The following is a 27,204-nucleotide window of genomic DNA, read 5'->3' on the forward strand; positions in this document are numbered from 1 at the left end:
ACCGCGGGCACGGCAGCGCGTGCTTCCGGCCCTTGGCCTTCCCGTTCCGAGTCCGGGCAGAGACTCGGCCCCGGGAGAACGGTTCCGACCGAGAAAAAGACACCCGGCTTGCCACTCACAACCCTGAGCCCCAGCGCAGGCCCAGCTCAGCTGGACGGTGCCTTCCCGAAGTAGCCAGGACCGGTCACTAGCCGTCCTGGTGGTTATCAATTCTTTAGAGCAGTCCGCTTGTCATCAGGATCACTTTTCCTCAGTCAAGGAAGCAGATGTTCGAGGATTAGGGTCAAACCATGGACCCGGGCTGATCTAACAGCAAAACTGCCCTCCTGGCTGCCTCCCTCGTCCCCCCCTCCCCCCACCCCCACCACTACCCCAGTCTTCAGCTCACATCAAGACTAGTGAGTGCCTGGGACACACTAGATATTTGTTACGTATTTTTGACGGAAATAAGTAGAGATTTAGGTCTCCCTCCTTTTCTTTCAAACATGTTTGATGTAGCTTTGATAATTTCAGGCTTGACTTCCAGGCAATTTTGACTCCTTTCTCTTTGCAGAAAGATGGTACAAGTAAATGAATATTAATTCATCCCACCACCCACTCTGCCAGGTAGTAATAGAATCTTTAGATGCACACACTGAGATTCAGGAAAGTTAGTAACTTGTCTAATACTACAGAGCTACTAAATGGCAACCTGGAATCTGGGCCACATCTGCTGACTCCAGGGCCCATTCTGTACTCTGTATAGTCTGTCCCAGAGTGTCATGAAGAAAAGTGAAACCCTAAGTTCAGATATGATTAGAAATACAAGTTTGAGAGTCATACCCTCTGGATTTGAATTCTAGCTGTGCCAATTGCTAGCTGTGTAGTCTTGAACAAGTGTGAAATTTCTCTGGGCTTCTGGTTGCTCAACTCTAAAATAGGGATGAGCAATAATAGCATCTATCTCAGGATTGTTAGGAGGATTCAATAAAATATATAAAGCATCTAGAAGAGTGCATATTACATGAAAACAATATAAAGTATTATCCCTATTATTATTTTTTTTTTTTTAAGAATTTACTTGAAGCTCCAAAAGCCAATGACAATACATTCAGGTCTGCAGTTTCACACTTCCAAGAGAGCACCACTCGCATTATATTCTATATTCTTGTTATGTTTTATATAAATGATACTGAGAATTATACAACTTAGCAATTTCAAAAGGAAATCTGAAATCTGGTGTTTGTGTCTTTAACATTCACCCTAATCATATGAACGTATCGAAGATGCAAATAAATAGAAAAAGTTTCTCTAAAGAAAGTTTTGAAGTGCTGTTGGGCTTTTCCTTTCTCAAGGGAGAAAGTAATTTCCAGGGTCTACTCAGAGAAGCTTTGATCGCAAGAAGTTGAGATCTGAGATGGGAGGAGAGGAAAACACACAGAGAGAGAAAGCTGGCTTTTTTCTTCCAAGGGCTAAACAAACCTGTGGGAAATGAACTTGAAGCTTCCCTCAAAGGGAATGTACATAAGAGAGCTGCCTAGAGAAGCTGAATTGTTCAGCAGACAGACCCTCAAAGGACCCTGTTGTTTCTGTACCATCCAGCTGGAGGGGAGATACTACCTGTGTGAGAGCCACTTGGAGGACACCAGCAGGAGAATCTCCAAGGCAAACACAAAATATGCCCTTTGGGGGAAAGAATCAGCCTTGAATGTGACTGAACCAAGGAGGAGCAGAATCAAATCACACGGCACCAGCCAATGAAGATGGGAACCCCACTCACTAGACTATCTATCCCTCCCCAGGAATCAGAGACAACAGCTGATAGGAGAGGGGAGAGCAGAGAAGACTGACCTCCACTACAACACAGCTCTCAGACTTGGGATAGGCCAAGGTGGGGAGGAAGAAACCTTGGTTAAATTTGTGAATCTAGATCACTATACTGAACTCGAGACTGTAATTGTATTGAAAGCAATCATAGTTTTTCATTAGTTGAGAGTGACTGGAAAAGTTCTAGATGATGCCAGACACTTCATTTAGGTGAGCAGAAAAGGTAACTTACAGAAACTATTTCAATATAATAAATGGTATTTTCTGTTTGGGCCCTATGAAGTTCAGCCCATTTAATATATTGCTATAATAATTATAAATGTGTGTGTGTGTGTGTGTGTGTGTGTGTGTGTGTGTTTTATAGTATCGTCAAGAATGGGAATTGGAATGTAACTGGGATTAACTTCTCTTCTGGAAGGTAGGTAAGGCCAGGTAGAGAAATATCAGGCAATCCCTTCATGAAACCAAAAAATAAAGGTTGTGTGTGCCCCCCCCCCACACACACACACCAGTAACATGATTAGTGGGGTCTGTGTCCCCAGAGCAGGCTGATTAAATGGGGACCTACTACCACAGATTTCTTTAATCCCTGCCCTGGATCTTGAATACTGTCATGATGGAGTCTTCCATCAATAAGCTCATTCATCTCTGCTGCAGCTCTTGGTTGGTGAGTATCCTGCACCCACCCTCCTTAGAATAGCAGAATCCTCATCCTCCATGTCCAGAGGAGAAGTCACAGTTAGGTGGGAACATGGCTTCTAGAAGGTGGTGCCTAATGGCAGCTGGATAGGAAGAGATTGGACTGACTTTTAAAATTCCTAATTTGGGTTTGTCTCCAACATTTATTTCTTTAACCTCATGATAACCCCACATTTCATGTAATTGCATGTTTTGGATCCCACTGATCATGTTGTAGTGCAATTTTACTATAATAAGTATGCATCAGAGAGACTGTGTTATATATTACAAGTAAGCTGTGATATTCCCCACTGCAGAACAGATGGTTTTGCAAAGACAGCCTTTAAAAAAAAAAAAAGACCTTCAGATACCCATGATAGTGCATATAAGATGAGCCTTGTGAAAGATTCTAGATTGGTCACTCAAAAGCAACACACAGCCTACATCTTAGTCTATTTTTACTGCTATCACAGAATACCTGAGACTGGATACTTTATAAAGAACAAAAAAGAAGGTAGGAAGGAGCAAGATGAGGAGAAAACAATCATCTTTTCAGACTTCTTTGTAGTGAAAGACAGCCTTGAAAACTATTTCTTCCTAGAGGGATATAAATGCTGATGCCAGTTGGTACTTCTAGGAACCCTCTGTACAAATGCAATGAGACATAAAAGTCAAAGCTGCAGGCTAATGTTACTGAAGCAAAATTGATGGAAACTGGCTTCTTAATGAAGATGGCAAACTAAGTGACCAGCCCATGTCTCTCTCTACACAGATCTCTTATGGCTCACCAATGCCTTTCTTAGTTAAGTTTCTTTAAATTTCCTCTTACCTGCAGCCCAACACACTCCTGAGAAGCACAGAAAAGAAATAAGATGAAGCATTCCTCATTACGGATGTTGTATAATGAATCTTTCAGAAAAAAAAATTCAAGTGGTCTATAATAGAGCAGTAAGTAATTTATTATGGCTATAGGGAGGGGACATTTGGCCTGGGTCCTAAAAGTACCATGAAACATGACCCTTGAGCAGGTGTAGTGGAGCATGCCTATAATTCTAGCTACTTGGGATGCTGGGGCAGGAGGACTGTAAGTTTGAGGACAGTCTGGGCAATTTAGGGAGAACCTGTCTCAAAATTTAAAAAAATAAGGAGGATTGGGTATATAACTCAGGGTTAGAATGCCCCTGGGTTTGATCCCCAATACTGAAAAAAAAAATCCTTGAATATATAGTCATTTCTTCACAACTAACAATGAAGATGAAATGTGCTTTGTGCAGTGGAGGACATGACCCAGGCCAGGGAACAAAAACCAAAGTAGATTGGTGCTTTATCCCTTCATCAACACCAATTCTGTCCCCATTTCCTAGTCCCAGCTTTTCGGAATGGAAAAAGCTAGCTACCTAGTTCCTAAGGATTTTGCCACCAAGAGGAAAGAAACAGCAAGAGAGAGAAATTGTTTTAATATAAAAGAAGTCGAGTAGAAATACAATATCTTCATTGCATAACTCCCCTCAAGTCATGCTACAAACCCACTGATTTTTTCACAGAAGTAACAGCACTCTTCTCTTTCCTTAAATGCTGTCCATGAAGTTTGTCCCCAGACCCATGAGGTAGGAGAAAAAAGTTCTCAAAAATACTTGCTCTGGATTTTGAATGTGATGGTGCCTCTCATCAATAAGCCCTTTGCCCTCTGCTGTGGCTTTTAGGTGGTAGGTCTCCTGCAGCCACAGTCTTTATAGTGACACACACCAAATCCTCCATGTGCAACCTCCTGCTTACTTCCAGCCTCAGTACCTGCCCTCTCTTCCAAAAACATTACTTTCCAGGATGTCAAACTGCATAGCAATCCTTGCGTACATCAGAGTGCCTTTCGCTGCTTTGCATTTTCTTATGCTATTCTCCTCCCTGGAATAGCTTTCCCTCCAGTTTTGGTAATGTCTTGCTGTGTTACAGCTACCCACAATTTTGTGAATTAATACAACCACCAATTTATTTGCTCAAGACTCTATGGGTCAGCCATTTCGGTGGGATTAGCTGGATGGTTTATCTGTTCCACATGGCGTTCCAGGAGTTATTCACTCAGTTGCGTTCAGCTGGTGTCTCAGCTGGGTTGGAAAATCTGGGAAGACTCACTTCCATGGGTGTGCCCTAGCATTTCCCCAGGGGGCCTTGCTTCCTCTGTGTGGTCAGCCTGGACCTCCTCACAGAGGATTGGTACCAGGGAAGACAGACTTCCTACATGGCAGCTGGGTTCTACCAGGATGTGTTCCAAAAATAAGAAGCAGATGTGCACATCTCTTGTCAGTCTTGAAAGGGAGTACAGTGTCCCTTGTGTCAAATTCTCTTGATCACAGAGCCCAAACTCATAGGGAGAAGAAATACACTCTACCTCTCAACACAATCAATGACAAAGAGTTTGCAGCCATTTATTATAAACTCACCTTCTATAACACATTGGGTATATTTACAACATATCACCCATAACACCTATCTCCTTGAAGAACTCCTAATTATCATTTGGATTCGGCTAAATGAGCACCTTACCACAAATCCTGCTATATGAATGTTTATTTCTCCTTTTCCTTAAAATTTGGAATCTTTGCTGTACATATAGCTGCCCAGAATAAAGATTCCCTCCTTCTTGGCCTCCTGGTAGCTAGATATGGCCTGTGTTCTGGCCAGTGGTGTGTGTGTGTGCGTGTGTGTGTGTGTGTGTGTGTATGTGTGTGTGTGTATGTATGTGTATATATATATATATATATATATATATATATATATATATATGTGTGTGTGTGTGTGTATATATATATATGTAAACAGAAGTGTCAAAAGAGACTTCTGGGGATGTAGCTCAGTGGTAGAGTGCTTGCCTAGCATGTGTGAGGCACTGGGTTCGATTCTCAGCACCATATATAAATAAAATAAAATAAAAGCCTATCAACGACTAAAAATCTATTTAAAAGAGAGAGAGAGAGACTGACTGACTTCCGGGAAATGTCCCTAAGGGAGGTAGTACCTGTGATTTTAGATTTCTTTCTTTTTTTTTTTTTTTTTTTGGTACTGGGGATTTAACCCAGGGGCACTTAACCACTGAGATGTATCCCTCAGTCCTGTTCTATTTTTGATTTGGAGACAGGGCCTCAGTAAGCTGCATAGGGCCTTGCTAAATTGCTGAAGCTGTCTTTGAACTTGCTATCCTCCTGCCTCAGCCTCCTGAGTCGCTAGGATCATAAGTATGTACCACCACACCTGGCATGACTTCAGATTTTTACATGAGATAATAAAAACTCTCTTCCTTTGGGGGTTTCTGAACCATACAGCTAAAGTGAATCCTATTTTAAATACCCCTGCTAGTTATCTGTTTCTATAAAACAAATTGTTCCAAAATCCAGTGACTTTAAAAATAAACATTATCAGTCACAGCTTCTGTGGAACAGAATTCAGGAGCAGTGTGGCTGAACAGGTCCACTGAGAGACCCTCTTAGAGTGGCAGGCAAAGTTCTGGTGGGGAATGCAACCGTGCAAAGATATGGCTCAGACTGGAGGATCAGCTTTAAAAGGTAGGTCACTCACAAGACTGTGATGAAGTGAGTGGGAAACCTGTTTTCCACATGTCACATGCCACATCTTTGACTACTTCAGTGTTGTCAGGACTCATCTGCTGGCTCCTCGCCCTCACTTCCCCGCCAAAGCAAGGCAACTCCAAAGCAGAATGAGTGACATCTTTTATGGCATGGTACAGCCATCAAAGGCACACACTGTCACTTCTTCAGTCTCTTATTGATCACATAGGCCCATTCAACGGGGGAGGGGACTACACCCATAGCAGTGTGAATACCAGTTGATGAAAATCCTGGGGAACCATCTTGGAGGCAGGCTACCAGAGGCCCCTGCTTCCCTAACAGACCCCAGATTCTGTTCACGTAGCAAGCTGTAATGCAGGAACAAGCACGTTCATAAGCATCCCCTGGGATAAATCTTGCTACTTCTAGACCAGCCGCTGTCATCACTATACTTGTCGGCTTCGCTTTCCCTGTTTTTCATAATTTCCCTGACTTAGTGTTGTGGACATAAAGAGGCTCCCGTTTAAATATCCTCCTTTCCCGTCTATATTTCCTGCAGCTTCTGAGCAGAGCAACAATCATTGAATTTTATGCTTTTGTCAAAATAAGTTGTCAGAAACGGGTCCAGATCTATTAGAATGCAACAGCCTTCCCGCTGCCCTGGCATTCACCTTATGGTGCAGGGACAGAGGGGGCCTGGCAAAGAGACATAAATCCAGAGATCTATAGCTCTGTATCCCCTGAAGAAGTGGCCATAAAGTCCTTCACTCCAGATATATGGAGGGAGGGTGACAAAGGGCGGCCTGGAGGAGTTTCAGAGGGGCTGTAAAACAGAAAAAAGAGATCTTACTAACTGTCAGTCTCATTATAAGCAAGCCAGGCAGGGACATGATTTATGGTTGGGTGCTGACTGGCCGGCAGGCATGACTGTGGCTCTCTCCCCCATCCCCGCCATCTTGAGTGCTCATCAGCTCCTGTGAGTGACGCTGATGGCTCCCGGGGAAGCGGTCCTGCACTGGGAGTCTGCGCAAGAGAACACCGCGTGGAGGTGGGAGGGTTTGAGAACAGTCTCTGTGCCTGGCACATGTTCTGAATACAGCAGCCCAGAATCTCTGAGGACCCCAGCTTCCTCTCTGTGGTAGAAAGCCACGTGGCCCCAGCTCACAGAGTTCAGGCTTGCTTTCTCTGCTTCCCACCAGTGACCTCATTCACTGTACCTTCTGCCTGTGACACTGATCATAGGGTTTCGTGTTAACAAGGCTTGAGAGTGTTTTACCAGCCGGAACAGGATAACTTGCTATATTTAAAAGGGAGGAGATAATTTTTAAAAAGGTCAAGAATTCTTCAAAATGCCTGGAGACAATAATTCTGGATATATAAACTGATACAGCCTGGTACCAGTGACATTATAATCATAAGGATGGGAATTTGCAAAGGCTGCTTCAAGTACAGTTTTGAACAGTGATGTTCCAGTCACGATAATTGTATTATAAATCACCCCCAAATGTTTCGACTTATGACATCCATTTTTTTTTTATCTCACCAATCTGTGGGTGAGGGACCTGGGACAGGATGCAGCCGGAATGGCTTCTCTCTGTTCCACAATGCCCAGGAGCACCTCCACCACAAAATCAAGGCGAGGGGGTAGAATCCGAAGATTCAGTCATTCACAGTTGATGCATGTATCAGTGGGATCCTAGTTGGGGCTGTTTGATGCTGCAGCATCTCATGTGGCCTGGGCCCTTGCACACCATGGTGGTTGTGTCCTAAAGGTCAGCATCCCAAGGGCCTCGTGGTCTTTAATGACCACACTTCAGAACAAGCAGTGTCACTTCCTCCTCATTCTATTAGTTGAGACATTTACAAAGTTCAGCCTACTTTCAAGGACAGACCTCCTGTATTCTAGACATATTCTTTCTTACCTCCATGGTGGAGTAGCAATCCAATTTCCTCCTGCAGGGCGGGGTAGAGGGGGTGAACTAGCCCAGCCAGTGTAGTAAGTCCCTTTTCTGACTTTTGGTTCAGAGGCATGAGGATCCCAAAATGACCAGGAGGCAGTCCTAACTTCCCGTTGGATAGAATTGCCGTTATATCTCCTGGGGGAAGTATTCCTCCCTTCTCAGACATCCAGAACGTAAAGTTAAGAGGAAAAAAGTGGTGACTCTGCTAATGGATTTCTAGAGGTGATACAGTGCCACTCCTATCCCTCCCATCCCTTGATTATTTGTCCTGTGAACCATGGTTATGGGAGAAACAGCACCATATATTAAACACTGACACAGAGCATATGGTTGTCTCTGCCGCGTGAATATGTTCAGTCTGCTAACTTGGAAGCTGCCTCTGCCTGGGGAAGAAGTGGGAACATGGAGACCCGAGAGTGAGCAGGCACTGCGTGTTAGTGCCTGGGATACCTTTGCAGGATCCTTTACTTACGATTCACCTAACAGAACATATTAAGTGCCTCCTGTGTACCCTAGCTTGCAGCAGTGCTGAGGATATACAGACAGGAGTAAGCCATACTTTCTTTGCTTTCAAGATAATCAATGTTTTTTCAAGTGAGATAAAATGCACCTGATGGAGGGGGCTGTGTGGAGCCTGGAGCTCCTTCCTCCATTTGCCATCTTCCATCCAAGGCTCCTCCACCTGGATCCTCTTTCAAGCAAAATGGCCTTTTCATGGCAACTCAGAAATCCAAGGGGGAGGAAACTGAAGCTGCTGGGCCTCCTTCAAGCCCGAGCTCAAAAGAGAAACCTTTCACTTAGGAGCCCAGCCAGGTTCCAGGGGAAGAGACGCAGGCTTCACCTGCTGTGCTTCTGGGCTGGAGCACTTGAAGTCCTTTGGTCTACACTCCCTTTTTCGTTACATGATTGCAAACTGACAGAATTCTAAACCTGCCCTCCTAGCACCCCACCCTACCTCTAGTTTTCATATGAGATATCTTGCCTAATATACGCCAAAGCACACAGGATATTTGTGATGTCCCAACTACTCGTTTGAAAGAAATTTCCAGCTCCACATTCAACGGTTTATACCACTGATCCTCAAAGGCAAGCAGGTCCCCATTATTCCAGGGAGTTCCTTCCACCAGATTCCTAGGTCTAGACCACAGGAAGTTTTGTCCCCTGAGTCTGAGGCCAGCTCAGGGATATGCATTTAAGCAAGTCCTCGAGGTGGTTCCGATACAGGAGTCCTCCCTGAACCACCTGTATAGAGCAAGGTTAGTCTAGAATATTGTTGTTTTAGGGCTCACCAATGGGGGCATGTTGATTTTGTGTTGATTTTATTCTTAGATGCCATTTTATTTCCTACCTCTTGGACCCTCAAAGGCAAAGCAGCATACTAATCTGGTAGAGACAGTTTTTTTTTTTCCAGTTGTAGATGGACAGCAGGCCTTTATTTCATTTGTTTATTTTTATGCAGTGCTAAGGATGGAACCCAGTGCCTCACATGTGCTAGGCAAGTGCTCTACCATTGAACCACAGCCCCAGCCCTGGTAGGGACAGATTTTAATCAGTAATCTATAGCATTAGGGAAGAGGGTCCAATGTAAACTGCACTCACCCTGGGTGAGGTGACCTATAGGGCTTGAGTAGAGCCAGAGAAGGAAAAATTATAAAGGTTGGTCAATGTAAACACTGATCAGACCAACTGCTTTCACCAGCTGAAAATCATCAAATTTAGCATTCCATTCTCCCAGGACCGGGTCCTGGCAATTGGATTTCAAAGCAATGACTTTAAGGATTTTCAGATAGAAACTCTGGAATTGTCAGAGAAACATGTACATCTCAAAAGGACAAAGCAAAGATCACAATTGTAAGCTTTTTTTTTTTTTTTTTTTGCGGTACTGGGGATTGAACCCAGGTCCTTATGCATGCAAGGCACACACTCTACCAACTGAGCTACATTCCTAGCCCAATAGTAAGCCATTCTTAATAAATGCTCTAAAAACGTGGGTGAAGTATTAGTTAGGAAAAAAATGGCATATTCTTCTGGTAGACTCTAGGTTTATCAAGCAGATGTTTGGAGGGTGAAGAGGACCACGTAGTCTGACACTAATCTGACTACTAACAGTTGGTCACAATTGATGTTTAAGTCTTTAAATCAGGAAAAGAATAGAGGTGGATAAAATCATTTGTGCTGAGTCTGTAGTTTTTTTTTTTTTTTATGTTACTCTTTATTTGTTGCTTTTAGATACACATGACAGTAGGGTGTATTTTGACATATTATATGAAGTGCAACCCATTCCAATTTTGATCCAATTTCTGCAGTTGTACACGATGCGGAGTTATACTGGTCATGTAAATCCTATATGAGCATAGGAAAGTTACGACTTATTCATTCTACTGTCTTTCCTATTCTCATCCCTCTTCCTTTCCTTCATTCCCCTTTGTCTAATCCAATGGATTTCTACTCTTCCCCTTCCAACTCTCCCTTATTTTGGGTTAGTATTCACATATCAGAGAGAACATTTGGCCTTTGGTTTTGGGGGATTGGCCTATTTCACTTAGCATGATATTCTCCAGTTTCAACCATTTACCAGCAAATGCCATAATTTCATTCTTCTTTATGACTGAGTAATATTCCATCGTGTATACATACCACATTTTCTTTATCCATTCATCTATTGAAGGGCACCTAGTTTGGTTCCATAGCTTAGCTATTGTGAATTGAGCTGCCATAAACATTGATGTGGCTGTATTACTGTAGTATGCTGATTTTAAATCCTCTGGGTATAAACCAAGGAATGGGATAGCTAGGTCAAATGGTGGTTCCATTCCATGTTTTCTAAGGAATCTTCATACTGCTTTCCTGATTGGTTGCGCCAATTTGCAGTCCTACCAGCAATGTATGAGTGTGCCTTTTCCCCACATCCTCGCCAATATTTGTTACTTGTATTCTTGATAATTGCCCATTCTGACAGGAGTGAGATGGAATCTTAGTGTAGTTTGAGTCTGTAGTTTTTCTAGGCCAAGACTGAGACAGCCAAGAAGAAGAGCCTGGTGAAGGAGAGAATCTTGACAGAATCATGCTTTATTTTAGGTTCCCAAGTCCTAGTTTTAGTTTGGGAAACTAAGACACGGATAGATTAAATAATTCATGCAAGGCCATAGAACTAGTCCATCACAGAGCTGTGACTCAAACCTAGGTCCTTCTACTCCTTCCGCAGAGGTGGAAGGAACTGGAAGATCATACAGAATGACACTCTATAAATGTACACTGACTGGCTGGGGTTGTGGCTCAGTGGTAGAGAGCCTGCCTTGCACGTGTGAAGCCCTATTCGATCATAAGCACCATAAAGAAATAAGTAAAAATGAAGATATTGTGCCCGTCTACAACTAAATTTTTTTTAAAAAAATGTACACTGACTGTATTTGAGTTTTATTTCACAAGTTCAGTGTAAATCCTAGAGCAATTTTTAGAATATTAACAGATTTGGCTTTATACTACTTTCTTATATCACAATTTAAATTTCAGAGATTTTTGTCTCCCCGTAAATGTCTTTAAAATTTTTTTAAGTTAATTCCTTCAGGACTTAATTAGGTTGCGATGCTTCTTTTAAAAAATAATTTATTATAATAATTTAAACTTAAAACTATAGGAGTTTAACATGAGGTACATATTTTTTTAATAGAAATCTAAAATGGTAAGCATTTCAATAGGAAATAGTTTACTGCATGAAATCCCATGAAGGAGCTAAAACTAGTTTTACTGAGAGATTGAATAATTCTTTCCTTAATTTGTTTTCAATTCTTGGTGTTTAATTTGACTTTCCCACACTGCAGAAGGTGTCTGGTCTGATAATTTAATAACTTCTCCATTTCAGTTAGTACTTTACACAATCAAAGAGCATTATTAATTATTCCTCAGATTCACTGAGTCCTTGCTCTTTTGGCTAATATTTCCACTGTAGTTTTTTATTAGAGGAATCCAAAAAATAAACTAAAGGAAGGAGTTGACCATAACTTCACTACAACAGTAGGAAAAAAATTCAATTCATGAATGGTCTGCTAAGTGAGAGAAATCAGGGCAAAATAAATGATTTTAAAGATCACAGTTGGTCTTTGAAATTAATGAGGATTTATCTATAACAGCATCAATTTAGCCATGAATAAACCATGCAGGCATTACAAATTTATTCAGGACCTACCTTCAAGTTGGGTTTACAGAGATTTCCTGTCCATAAAGAATTATCATCTTTTGATTTTAGAGTTGCCCCTTGAACTTTTGAATGATTGGCATTATCTGTCACCCTCTAGGTACCCCCAAGTCTCTGGATATGACTGAGTCATTGTAATATGAGGCACTGTAATTTCACTGAACTTGCTCTCAGTTGGTGACATGTGACTCTCAGTCATTTATAAAATTCCCTACCAAATATTCTGGGGGAGCCCCAGCGGTGTCTGGTACATGTCAGCAAACAAGTACCAGTTCCTTTTGGACTCTGCCCATTGCTTCTCTTTGGAGCCATTGCTGATGTGCTGTCTGGTCTCAGCTGTCTGCGAGCCACAGAGCTATTTGCAGCAATGTCAAAGGCGGCCTTCCCTGCTTTTTGCTTCCCTCTGCTAGGTTCAGAGTGTTTCTTTTCAGGCAATTTGTCAGATAAGACATCCTTATAAGCTCCCACAAACTATCAAGAGTGCTAACTGAAACACAAAAACAAAACCACAACTTTAAAAATGAATTGATGAGGGGCTGGGGCAGTGGCAGAGCGCTTGCCTAGCATGTGTGAGGCACTGGGTTCAATCCTTAGCACTGCATACAAAAATAAGCAAATAAAATAAAGGTATGCTGTCCAACCACCACTACCAAAAAGTAAAAAATAAATGAATTAATTACATGGCAGCACCTGCCGGTAATTCCAGCTACTTGGAAGGCTGAGGAAGGAGGATCACAAGTTTGAAACCAGCCTCTGGGTTCAATCTCCAGTACCACAGAGGAAGGTGGGGGAGAGGGAGCACAAGAGGGAGGGGGAGGAAGACTGTAAGAAAGCTTTAGGGATATCTAGGGAACCAGATAGCCAGAGCTTTGATTTCAGGGCTGAAAACAGAGGCAGGATAGAATGGGGGAGACTGGGAACAAAGGCTGGGGCTGATAGAGAGGGGAATTGGATAGTTGGTTCATGAGAGAAGTTCTATATGAAGTTAGACTCCATGACTACTTAAACACTGCATGAAGAAAGAAACCACCATAAGCCAAAGTAGACAGGAAAGCAATAGAGTCTCAAAGACTTCAGGTACTGGAAATATCAGGTAGTTCAAGTATTTCTAAAGTGTGAGTTAAAACAGAGAGAGTAACAAGATGACATGTATACTTCTTTTTTAAAAACAGAACTTTCAGAAATAAATGTTCATATACCTATACATTTGATATTAAATATGTTATGGAAAGATTAGATACAGACAAAGCTGAAAAGTGAACTGGGGGACTGGAAAAGAGATCTGAAGACATTAAACTGAACATCAAACAGAAAGACAAGGAGATATAGAGTGTGAGGGTGGCCGTGCCTCGTGGAGGAGAGAATAGTCTATCCTTATGTCTAAAGAGAATGGTGGGCAGGCAATACTTGAAGATGCACTGAGTGAAAATTTTCTGTAAGTGATTTTAAAAAAATGAAAAGAGCAGGGGAGAAATTACATTCCAAATTTCCAAAGTTACTGTTTGTAAGTGAACACTCACGTACCCATCACTGAGATTCTGTCATCAATATTTTAGGATATTTTAGTGTATATCTTTCCATTTATTTATTCCTCAGCCTATCCACTAATCCACTTTAATTTTTGGTGCACTTCAAAATATATTACAAATCATCTACCTTTTATTTTAAACAAAATAAAAGAAAAATCTACTCTTACTTTTAGTCCCTAGTTGATGAAATTACCAATGTACTTTTAGCATTGTTAAATTTAGCATATTTTTACTCACTTTTTGCTCTTCTTGCTGATTTTTGTGTCTGTCATTCCCCTGTTTGTTGTTGCATATAATTTGTGAGAGAGGAAGATGAAGGGAAAAATGACCTGTTGGAATATGTAGCAAATTAGAGAAAATGAGCAAGGGCTGGAGATCACTTCTTGGCTAAAACTAGGTGTGAACTTTATGATCTGTATTTTGGCTGCCAAGAGATATTATGGGACTCTTACAATATTTATGGAAGGATTGACTGGAATTCTCCAGGCTTTCTGGAGGAAATAGAATTTTTGAATTACTCTCAATATTATTTTATTATCATGATTAAAATTTATACTCTTCATAAAGATCTTGTGCACCATCCAATCAAGTACAAATGTATGACGTCTGTAACTGGTAGCATTCAAATGCCTCGATTCAATTTTATTATGCAATTTCAAATTTAAAATGGAAGTGACTTCATGTGATAAACTAATCTCTTTAGTCTTTCATAAGTAGAATCATAAAAGGGTTAAATGCTGAATCATTAATGGCTTTTAGCTTAAAGGGCCTTTTAGATGATAGGCGCTAAAAAGCTGAGCTCATATAAAATGAATATTTCAGTTAATGATAGCTCTGCATGGAAGAATTAACAGGAGAAAAATGAGTCCTTTTGTGAGATATTGTTAAAAATTTTTCTGTCTGATTCTAAGTTAAAAAATATCTATGGCCATCAGCAAAGTGAATTAAGAATTATATTTTAGTTGAGTTGAGGGTACGTTTGATGTGTGGTAAGAAAATTGTAAGAAATGGGAAAACTTTTTTATTTTTTTCTTCCTTTCATCAAAAGCGTATGAAAACATCAGATTGCTACTGTTTAAAATGGGTATGTCACTCTCAGTATCTTCTCTATTAAAAATTTGAACATTAGACAACCAGTATGACCTTGGTTGGGTCATACTGATTCAGAACCTTGGGTTCCTAATTCTCTCTCTCTCTCTCTCTCTCTCTCTCTCTCTCTCTCTCTCTCTCTCTCTCTCTCTCTCCATATCTCTATATATCTCTATCTATCTGTATACATATCTACATATTTATATATCTACATATCTATATCTATGGTGGATCAGATATAAGTCACGCCCCCAGCAATCCTCCCCAATCACGCCATCTGGGGACCAAGCGTGTAGCACGTGAGCCGCTGGGGTATGGACCAGATCCCAACAATCATAGAGATTGCAGAATACAAATTGAGGATTGTGAGCAGCTGTCTTATTTACCACCTAGAGAACCTGCACAATGAGGGAATGAAACCAACACGTTAAGAGAATTAGAGAAACTTCATTTGACAAAAACACGTCTGAGAGAAGCGACACCTGAGTGTTTCCATCTTCCCGGGCGAGGAATCCTGTTGTAGAAAGGAACAAAGATGAGGCATAAAATAGTACTTGGCATAGTGCTTGGAGCAGAAGCATAAAAGGGTTAAATGCTGAGGTGGCCGTCATGATGCAGTTAGGAAGATGACGACGCCTATCTCAGTGTTTATTTCCTTAAGCACTTTGCAGTTACCGTTCACACTGGCATTTGGGAAAACATAATCTTCCTTTTTAAAGTGACTTACTCCTGATTTAAAATTACTTCAAACCAGAGATGCGTTCTTAGTCCTTAGGGTAGCTATCAACAAAATACCTTAGATTGGGTAACTTACATACAACAGAACTTTACTGATGACAGTTCTTGAGGTGGGAAATCCAAGACCAAAGTACCAAATGGTTTGGTATCCTGCGGGGGCCCTGTTCCTCACAGATGGCACCTTCTCACTGCGTCCTCAAATGGTGGGGGGCAGGAACAAGCTCCCTCAGTCCCTTTGTGTAAGGACACTAGTTGCCTCCCCCAACTGCACTTTTTAATACTACCACACTGCAGATTTTTTTTTCCAACATGTACATTTTAGGGAGACACATTCAACCACAGCAGGACTTTCCACTAAAATAAGAGACTGATTAGATGACCGTCAAGATTGTATAAGTAAATTCTACCTATCACATATTGAGGTTTCCTGATGGAACAGGTTGGTAGTACCCACACGTGTAAGTACTTACTTCCTATTTCAACCCTCTAAGTGCTCCATCTGAATTATTTAATAACCTTTTGCTGCACAATTCTCTGCGATGTGCTACCTTATGAAGAAAGGAGCACAGACCCAAACCTGAAGAACTGTGTTTGAGTTTTGAGCTCTGCTGTGATCATAGACTTCTCTACGCTTCCATTTCTCTGTCTGTGAATGGGGAGGGATCCAAAGTTCAATTCCAAGTTTCTGTCTTTTCCTCTCAGCAGCTCCTGTGAGGAGGAAAGTCCTCTCTGCACACAATGAATACCATACAGATATTGTTATCTGTCAATTTGGAAGTAACACTGTCGTGATCCATATCCTACATACAGATTTGAAGTTAGGCAAATCTGCAAAACCCACTGTAGAAACATAAGAGAGGGATGGTTCTGATGCAGAACTCAAAGGAACATAAGCATAAAAAGTCTTGCACTTGATTCCTCGCCCGGGAAGATGGAGACACTCAGGTGTCGCTTCTCTCAGACGTGTTTTTGTCAAATGAAGTTTCTCTAATTCTCTTAACATGTTGATTTCATTCCCTCATTGTGTAGGTTCTCTAGGTGGTAAATAAGACAGCTGCTCACAATCCTCAATTTGTATTCTGCAATCTCTATGATTGTTGGAATCTGGTCCATACCCCAGCGGCTCACGTGCTACACGCTTGGTCCCCAGATGGCGTGATTGGGGAGGGGGCGTGACTTACAAGAGTATATCTGGCCCACCACAGGTAGCTCCTTCTCTCTCTTCTTGGCAGCTGATGGCGGCGGAGCTCTTCTTTCTCACACTGGCCTCACACGATTGTGTGTATTGTTACTAAGCCACAGCCAGGCCACCAAGCAACTAAGGGTTGAGACCTCTGGAACTGTGAGCCCAAGTGCGCTTTTCTTCCTTATAAGTGTTGTTGTTTTTTTTTCCAGGTATTCTGTCTCACCAAGAAAAGATGATACAGTGATCCCCCAAATCAAGGATTCTTTTCCTCTCCTTTTATTATTAAAAGAAACCCCAGGTAAATATTCTAAATTCAGTGCTTGAAATAAGAGGAGTGGAGTCTTTTGTATCAAAGAGGCAGAGTCTGGGGACAGGTGGCCCCGCCAGAAGTCAATGACTTAAGAACTGTTGGAACAGTGTTCCAAACGAAGCAAAAATGTTGGGTAGACAAAAACAATAGCTGTTATTACAAAAGTGAGGGAGGCAAGGAGGATTAGAAGTCTCTCTATCCTTTTAAAATGCTCAATGTCTTATTAAACTAACCACTCTGTCGTTTCAGATTGGCGTGACCATTATCTCTCTGTACCTATGACGGATGCGTTATGCCTGTTCTCCTACCAGCTACTAGCATACGTTCTAGTCTCAAAAGTGTCCTGTTTGAGCAATTAACTACATAGTCACCATAAATAAGACCAGTTAGCAACTTGGCTTCAGATACTCGACCTGTTTTAAGTCAGCCTGTTGCTTTGACTCTTCTGAACTTTAATTACCTGCCTTTTCTTTTCCAATTCCAGGGTCTGATACCGACATTGGGTGCTTTTCTTGTGACCCATACATTCTTATCCCTGTCTCCTTTTCACTGGCCAACTCCTTCTCCCCGTTCCAGGAACTCTTTGGGATTTTTAGTGAAGGCTTAACCACCTGTCCATCTGCTCAGTGCATCTCTGGCACCAGAATGTTCCTTTTGGGAATTTCTACAGCTATATTTGTACACTCTCCAAAGAGTGGTTTTAGCCAGAGAAACTGTTTTCTTTATGACAGAAGCTCTCGGGGTTCAGCTAGGCATGCTCTTCTGTTTCCCCCTCTACTGTACAAATTGTGGCAAATAGGGTGAGGGTGGGAACAGAGAGCCGTAAATATGACGCTAAGAGGAAAAAAGTTCTTAGTGATGTATTTTCAGTCGTCTCATTCGCGTTCCAACTAAGAAGCATGCATCCTTTGCCAGATTGACCAGCTACCTCCTATCTGTTGCTGTGTGATTGGGCGAAGAGAATGGATGATGCAGAAAGCAATCCCAATATCTGTCAGACTAGATAAGGAAGGGTGAGGGGTAAAGGAAACTTCATGCACTGAAGAGGGTGGGGCTGCTGAGGCACTGTAAGACTATAGCCACCACCCGCTGCCTTTTCCTGGGAATGGTGTTCCTGCTGCCGCCTCCTCTACAGCATGCAATGTGAGATGTGCTCTCTGCAGGTGTGCAGCTTGCTGAGTGAGGAAGGGAGAGGAGATGCTGATGTTTGCAATGAGAGGTTCAATGAAAAGACACAGCTGCTGTGAAAAATACTTGATTTGAAAAGCCTGATATGGTGGCATGGGCTTGTAGTCCATTACTGGGAGGGCTAAGGAAGGAGGATTTCTTGACCCCAGCAAATTTGAGGTCAGCCTGGGCAACATAGGGAGACCCTGTCTCTTTTTTTTTATTTGGGGAAATTGTTCATTTATTCAAATAACATTTTTCTCCACAGTGCTCTGTGCTGGGCACTGTAATAGATGCTGAGGATATAGCAGGGATGTGTATTGGATGTGTGTATATATGTGTGTATATATATTAAACAGATTCAATACACATCCCTGCTACATATATATATATGGAGCACTGTGCCATGGCAGAGCTTCCACTTTAAAGAATGGGGATAGATAATACACAACCCTGATAAACTGCAGAGCACTTCAGATAATGCCAAGTGTTAAGGAGAAAAAAATAGAGCTGGCAAAGTAGGGGATCTGGACAGGTGGAGTTGGGAAGGGGATTACAAAATTAAAAATGAGCAGTCGGTGTAGACTTCAGAAAGAAGGTGACATTTGAACAAAAACTTGAGGGCAATGAGAGTCAGGCAAATAGCAGATAGTAAACCTCCAACCAGTGGGAGCAGCCTAGGAAGATTGTGTCTGGTGACTCTGAAACGGCAAAGTCGGTGAGCTTGAAGGTAGTGAGGGCAACAGATGAGGTATGAAACTAAGGGAAGCCAGGTAGATGACATAGGGCTTTGAGCTCATTTAACTTCAAACGAAATGGGAGCCATTAGAGGCTTTCTGGTAGTGGATTTTAATTGCATCACTGCCTAATCTATCTTGATAGACTTTATACAATGTAATCCTCAAGAGATCTTGGGAAGTTGTGCTTGTTTTGAATGTGACAGTGCTGATACTTCCTGCACTGCATATTCGTTCAAATTAAAATAGGTTTTGCTTACAGTACAGGCGTTTCTACGTGGAGGTACTTGTTGAGTATACAAACGAGTCTGGTCCTCAGTTTGCTATTAAATCACTGATGGTTTTCACACCCTTTCTCAAGTTTTGTTCAGTCTGTCTGCTCTTTTTTCTTTGCTCATTCCATTTCTCACTAATTGAAGTGCCTCCCTCAGACCACCTCTGCGGGATTCAAATTTACCTATAAAGACCCAGGGCGACCACCGCCTGCTCCAGGAAGTTCCTGCAAACCCTCTGACCCTCACTACTTTTCTTAAGCTTCTGATGCCTATCTTTAGCTCAACGTTTTGATTCAGGTAATTTTTGTTTTGGCGTTTACCCACTTAAAAACCGTGGGTTCCATCACCGGCAATTCGAAAGTACTTTTTTTTTTTTAGAAGCTTTTTACTTTTTATTTTTTTTTTCTTACAGAAGCTTTTCAGTTTTACAGGAAAGATTCAATGGCTTGGCTCTTCTCACGCAGAAATAACGAGGGGATCAGGACCCAAGTCCTACTCCAAACTCAATGGCCATTGTCATACCTAACAGCATTTTCTTTTGGTGGCTAGTTCATTTCACTTTCCTACCTCTTCATCCCGGAGAATTAAAAGCGGCCGCAGCCGGGGAAGCTTGTCCAGCGTGGGACGCCGTAGCGCCACTTCCTCGGCTGCTCAGTCCGGGGCGAACATGGCGGCCCCCGAGTCCGTGCTGGCTTTGAGTCCCGGCACTTCAGAGGGCGAGGAGGAGACGATCCTCTATGACTTGTTGGTCAACACCGAGTGGCCACCCGAGACAGAAGTACAGGTGAGCCCGGCCCCTGTACAGCGGCGGCGGCCGGTGCAGCGCGGGCGCTTGGCAGGCAGAGCCACGTCGCCCGAGCCACGTAGCGGAGAGGAGCGGGTGCGGGTGGGCGGCGTGTGCGGTCCACCTGGCGCCCGCGGGGGTCTCGAATTCCTCCTGGGCTTGGACTCCGGGTATCTGTGCGGGACGGCGCGCGATGGCCGTGCACCTGATCTCTAGTCGCTGTCACTCTTCTTTTTCAAGAAGGGAGGTCGCGGAGAGGGACTGGGGGTCTTCCTGTCCGGACTCTCGGGGGTCCCTTCCCGCGGACTGGCGAGGCCGGGTCTGGGCTGCCTTGTCTGCGGCAGGAGAGTTTCCCAGGTCGCTAGAGGCTCTATTTCTGGGGCCCCCGGGGGTGGTCGCGGGATCTCGCCCTTTCCCCCCACGTGGGGTGAATCGCGCTAGTTTTTTTTTTTTTTCCAGTAAACAAGCATTTAGTAAAACCGTGTCCGTGTTTTGTATTCCGCGTCCTAGCGAGGAGCTGGGGACGCAGATGATAATACGCTCTCCTGGGACTTGCAGTCTAGAGGGGTGATAACCCGGTGAACTTTCCCCTAAGCTGGTGCTGTATGTTCTGCGTAGCGGTTTTCGTGCCATGCCAAGGCAGTGAGGAGAGGAGAGCAACTGACGTGGTTTGGGAGCCCTGCTAGGAAAGGAGTTCTATGTTGGTTGGTGGCTTATGAACTGGATCCTGGGGTTATCAGTTGTTTCCCAGGCAGGACCTCCCATGCATAGGGTGAAGATCCAGACTCGGGTTTATTCAGCACGTTTTGGGAGGAGGGGGACTGGGGATTGAACACAGGGGTGCTCTACCAAGGAGGTAAATTCTCAATCATTATTTTTATTTTGAAACATTCTTACCAAGTTGCTGAGGCTGTCCTCAAACTTGCAATCCTGCCTCAGCCTGAGTGGCAGGGATCATAGGCTTGTGCTACCGAACCTAACTCAACAGATACTTCAAGGATCTCAGATACTTCAAGGATCTAACTGCCTATCAGTGTTGGAGCTTGCTGCTTCCTCCAAGTCTAACAGGATCATTAAGGAAAATGTAGTTCATATGAACTCGGTTTTACCATGTCTTTTCTGAGTGTTGCCTTATTGTACAGCTCACCTTCCTATAAAGTGTATAGCTTTTCTCTATAACAGTCTTACTGCAGTTTCTGCTTAATGCATTTTGTAGGGAGGAAAAATTCTGCAGATAGTTTTTCCGGTATGTTTCCATTTGTTCTGAATAACATAAGTACTTTGTAGGTTACACAGCTAGCCTAACAGGTAGGCTACCTTTTGCGTTCTACAGGCTGTTTCTACTCCTTAATACTGATGGTTAATTACAGTAGTGTTCAGAATAATTATAAGTTGATTTAGAAAAATAAGCACAGCAGCAACTTATATTGAAACTTTAGAAGCGCTTTGCTGCCCTTTTTTTTTGGATTCTGTTGATGTCAGCAGCTGAACCAGTGGCTCTTAAAGGGCCACTGCATCAGATTGATCCATCTCTGTGGGGCCAAATTGTGTCTTGAAGATCACCTGTGTTGAGTCAAATGTTTATATATTCTTAAAAAACATTATCTGCACTTAATGTTGTCTTCACATTTTCTTGACAGCCCTTCAGTGCATATTACTCACATATAATACCTGTTTAATGAGCATTCAGTAGTGTTCAGTTTATACTTACAGAATGGAATTCAATATAGCAGTTATGTCTGTTTTGTTAGTAGCATTGCCTTTATGGACATAGAGGAGATATTCAATGAATTTGCCTTAAGGGATGAGTTTACTAATCCATATGATCACTTTTCCTATAAGCAAACCTTATTTTAGGTTTCTGCGGCCCACCCACATCCTGAACCAGCAGCCACATTCTTTGCCCTTGATTTCTCTTGTCTTCAATTTGTTTTTATTTGGAAAGTTTGCAGCCTCAGTTCTTGTGCTCTTGTGCAAGATTCAGGTTGACATGTGCTTATTACTGCCAGGCTCACCTTTATTCCAACTGTACCCAGTCCTGATAATACTTTTCTGTCAATCTCTAGGTTTTGAATATTCTTAATTCTGAGCATTAGTTAAGTATAAGTTGACAAGTTGTACAGGTATTACTGTAACACTCTCAAATGTAAGAATTTGTTTTTCAAATTGTAGCCTAGAGGTAACCGAAAGCATGGAGCATCGTTTATCACAAAAGCAATCAGAGGTAAATATAGCTCATTTATTTTCCTATATGTAATAGTTAATTTCCCCCTATTTCATTTACAACTGCTATTTTAGAAAGCTTGGGTGTTTTAAAATGTGTTCTTTAGACTATTGATGTGGAAGATGATGGAAGTGACATACATGTTATGAGTTTATCTTTATGTGCAGATGCATATACATGTATTTCCACACTTATGTCTTTAATGCAGTGTAGGGTGAGGGTGTACCCTAGTTCTAACTATTGCGGATGTATTCTATAAGGAATGAAGAAATCCAACCTGGTGTGAGTCTTGGAGAGACTATGGATGTTGAAGGGGAAAAGGCTGGAAAACTACCTTAAAAATGATTCAGATATAACTGGTCAAAAATATCTGTTCATGCCACCCACTACTGACAGCCTTTACATGTGAGCTAATAAGAGTCTGAAAAAGAATTGAGTGCTATCCTTATTGAGTGGACTGTGAGACTTTCATTAAATAACAGTCCTTTTACCAGAGTAGTGGGGAGGTGCTTTTATTCCTTTGTTTTCAGCTGAGGAAATTTGCTTGTTTTTCTTAATGTGATCATTCTGCCTCCAAAGTCCATTTTTATTTTTGGGAGGTTTGGGCTCCTTATAAGAAGATTCAGTTTCAAAAGTGTTGAATGGTTGAAACTATAATTTTATCTTATACAATGAGCTGTAACATTGAATTTTCATTATCTCATATGCTTTGAAATTTTAGAAAACATGTACAACAGTAAAAATTTATTGTAGAAAATTTAGAAAATACAGGTAATCACAAATTAGAATACTTTTTTCTATACAACTCAGAGATAATCTTAGCTTCAGACTTTTTTCTATTGATACACACCTAGCTGCATACACCTAGCTGCATACACATTCATACATGTATATACCACACATAGGTATTTTAAAAATCATATAAATCATGTAGTACTGTATTAGAACTTCCCCCGCCCCCCGCCGCCCTGGCTTCCTCATCTTAGTATTTCTTTGTTATAAAGAAAGTGTGAATTGGTGTCTTTGGTTTAATTTTTATACAAATGGTTTACTTGATTTTAAAGGTCAATTTCTATGACTTCTAGTCATGGTTTCATTGAAGCTTCTTAGATTTTATTTCTTACCACTTTTTTTTTTGTTAGGTAGTATTTTGAAGTCTTGAATAATACACAAACTTGAATCATATTTGTTCCCATTAAATTCTATTAAAACTGTATATTAGGTTATTTTCATCTTAAGAATTATGTTCTCAATATTTTGTGATGACTCAGACTATAGTACCTTTTAGACTTGTCACCTGTAAACCTAATTTGAAAATGATTATTAAAGGGCAATTAACTTATATTTGGCTTTTTTTATTCCAGATCATTTACTATTTTTACGCCAATACATCTGGTACAGGTGAGACTTCAGTTCTTCAGAGAAACAGTATGGACATCAAATACGTACATTATCTGATTTAAATTTTAATAAATAAACTCCAGATTATGACCTTAATGCTGACATTAAGGTGACCAATTTTAAAAAGTATACATTTCTAATATTTTGGCATAAATTGTGAGGATAGACTTGTAATTTTTGTTTCCTTAGTCATTAAGAATCTCATTACTTTTGCTTCATCTGTGTGTCCTCAGCATTATCTTGAACACACAGGGTGGATGTGTGGCTTGCATATCTTTAAAAAGTTACTGTTAGATCCACTCTCCCGTGTTAATATTCAGTTGCTATATATCAGATTGTTCTTTAGGTTTCAATTCTTGTGTACTCTTTAATTCTTCTGATGTAGTGTTAATTTTTAACTTAAAAAGGAATGAAGAAGTAATCTCAAAGGATGTAATTCTACTTCTAGAAATATGTGGAACTTGTTTATAGAATTACTTATTACAGATTGCCTTTTCCTCATCTTGAAAGCTCCAGAGATAATATACTCGCATAAGAGACCTTTGCTCTTCTCTAGGACTTCCTCCAGGTTTTTTTCTTTTTAAGCACTCTATGGATTGGGGTGTGTGTGCATGCGAGGGCACATCTATATGTATATATACAAGCAAATTTTTATAGGTTTTTTTTATTTGTTTCTTTGAGCATGTGGAATATGATAGGGTAGAGATGAGTGAGGAGGAAGGAATAGTAGGTAAACGGGAGAATATGAAGGTATCCTGAACACCCTGGACAGAGTAGGCAGGAAATGTCTACTCACATTGCTGATTGCATTTTTTGAGGACTCAAAGTTCACTCTGATGCAGTCCTTATGTGATTACCTTACCTTTAGATCAGCCATCAGTAGGTATCTGTCTCCTTTTCTCATGGAAAGTCCTTTTCCTTAAACTGGCCAATGTTTGAGTCAGCTTTTTTGCTGCTATGTCTAAAAGATGAGAACAACTAAAGAGGAAAAATTTAATTTGCAGCTCAGTTTCAGAGGTTTTAATCCATAGATAGCAGACTTCATTCTTCAGTGCCCAAGGTAAGGCAGGACATCATGGAGAAAAAATATGGCAGAGGAAAGTGCTCAGGACATGGTACCAGGAAGCAGATTGACTAAACTGGGCTCACAAAATACATACCCCAAAGATAACCCCCCAGAGACCCACCACCTCCAGCCACACCTTACCTGCCTACAGTTACCAGCCAGTTAATGCAGTTAAGTGGATTAATGTACTGATGAGATTATCAAATTATGAGAACCTTAATCTAATCTCTCAACTTTCTTGTATTCTTACACATGAGCTTTTGAGGGACACCTCATGTCTAAACCATACCAGCCATGTTGATCATAATATAGGTTGTGAATGCATTATGAAGTTTTTATGTTGTTTTCAAAGATTATATTTTAATTAGTGCTCTTGAGCTTATGATCATTAAACCTGAAGGTTTGGGAGCTAATATTAAAAGTATAGCTTTCTTTAAAAATTTTTTCCATTTAATTTAAAAATATTAAAAATACTGAGAATTCTATACGATATAATAAACATGTTTGATTTGTATCTACATTTGAATTAAAGCAGTTGTTGCTACTCTGCCATATTTCAGATATTCCTTTTGCTCTATATAAGATGTCATATTTCAAGTCCTTACCCATGTCTTTCCTTTTCTGTCCCTCCAAGAGAAAATCATCCTGTGTAGATGGTGTTCATATTCACATTTCATGTATATTTCCTGTCTTTATATTAAAAATGAGCATAAATAACACCAAAAATATATTCTAGTCTAAAAATACGATTTTGTATTTTCTGATTTCCTTGTTTTTCCTGCAGTTTTTTTAGTTCAACATTTTAATAACACAACAATCATTTTTCTCTAAAACTTAATGTTTCAGCAGAAATTTTCTATTGTCTTGATTTCTTCAGGTATCCCTCATTTGTTTAATTCATTGGTTGTGGATAGTTTCTTCTGTGAATGGTTTTATAGTGAACTTATGCTTGGGGATTTCTGTATCATATGAGTATAGTGAAATTGTAGTCTGATCTTGCACTTAATGTAGACTTGAACTTTTATTAAACTTATTAAATTTTTTTGATGGTGGTGATCAAGCCCAGGACTTGCACATGCTAGGCAAGAGCTCTACCACGGAGTTCTAGCCCCAGCTTGGGGCTTTTGGTTTTTGATAGATTTCATACTTGTTTTCCACAGACTAGAGTTCCAGGCAGAAGAGAATCATTAGTTTCTGGGCCCTTATTCTTTCATTGTTGGAACATACACTTGAGCACTGTGCATCTCTCTTCTAACTCCTGTCCTCTCTGATCTAGTTGCTTGTTTCCTATTCTGTATAGCAAATCCTGTTTTGGGTTCTCATCTTTTTCCCTTGACCAGTTCTAGCTTTCAGGTATCTTTTCATTGTTACTACTTGGAAATTTATCTTTCTACAGTGAATGTAACTCTATCTTGGAGTTTGTTTTTGTTGAGCCAGAATTTCTGGGTTGTCGCAGCAGAAAGGATTTGGCATAAACTCACTCACACACTCTGCTCTTTTATTGGTATTCTAGATATATTTTTCCTGGAAAGGGTGAGATCTGTATCTTTGAACACACACCATGTTTTCTGGAAATAGAGAAATATATATGTATATAAAATATAGTCAAGTTTCAGGTATCAATTAGCAACTTCTGGTTTTGTGTTGATATTCTAATTTTATGTTCTAATGGAAAAAAATTCTTTGTAAAAACCTGTGTACTAATTATCTAGATTTGATTTTAAGTAACTGATGTGTTGTGGTTTCAGCCCTGTACCCTTTTTGCTCCCTGATGGACTGGTTCGATTGGTTAATAAACAGATAAACTGGCATTTGGTACTTGCAAGGTAAGATGTGTAAAATTTACATGTTTTTATATCTGGATTAGCTCTCAAATTTCATTGTTGACATTAGTTTTAGGGTTCTATGCTTTCATTCTTGATTTTTATGATATATAAATTTATTGTGACCTATGATCAGTATTATTTAAACGTTAATTCAAGCTGTATGGAATAATTTTCTCTGCTTTTGTACCTAGGTACTCATTGTAAGGTCAAAAGATGAATAATTATAGGAAAAATAATGATTTAAGTTAAAATAATTCCATCTGTGTTGAAGGCTGTGACAAATATTCATATTATTTTTTTTCTTTCATGAAAGCAATGGAAAGCTTTTGGCGCTGTTCAAGATCAGTGTGTAGAGATAAGGTAATTGTTAATATTATTCATATGTAAAATTTTCCTTTGAGTAAAATTTTACTTGTGAAATAAGAGCTAAGATTTTTAGTCTTCTTAAGTGAGGAATATTCATAAGGACTTTACTATTAAGTCACCTAATTTTGTGAAGTATCGAATGCCAACTTATGAGTGATGCTTTCTAAGTAGTTTACTCATATTTTGACTTCCCCAGGCCACTCTGTCTCCTGAGTTTTACATTCACAGTAAATGTCTCATTTTCTAGACTCTGGAAATCACCCTTGTTTGACTAGTTACTGCTCTATCGGAGATGCTCAGGAAGGT

At 40.8% G+C, this 27,204-nt stretch overlaps 1 protein-coding gene across 1 annotated transcript in view; it reads left to right on the plus strand.

Annotated features, from left to right (window-relative positions):
* Positions 1-19,898: 19,898 nt before the first annotated feature.
* Positions 19,899-27,204, plus strand: part of LOC143387302 (NBAS subunit of NRZ tethering complex-like) — a 254,702-nt gene continuing 247,396 nt past the window's right edge. Inside the window, 6 exon segments of the mRNA XM_077108062.1 lie at positions 19,899-20,015; positions 22,188-22,239; positions 23,604-23,640; positions 26,455-26,532; positions 26,846-26,859; positions 26,862-26,892. Coding sequence (XP_076964177.1) covers positions 19,899-20,015; positions 22,188-22,239; positions 23,604-23,640; positions 26,455-26,532; positions 26,846-26,859; positions 26,862-26,892 — 329 coding nt within the window.

This window comes from Callospermophilus lateralis, unplaced genomic scaffold, assembly GCF_048772815.1.
Source record: "Callospermophilus lateralis isolate mCalLat2 unplaced genomic scaffold, mCalLat2.hap1 Scaffold_127, whole genome shotgun sequence".
In the NCBI taxonomy this organism is placed as follows: domain Eukaryota; kingdom Metazoa; phylum Chordata; class Mammalia; order Rodentia; family Sciuridae; genus Callospermophilus; species Callospermophilus lateralis.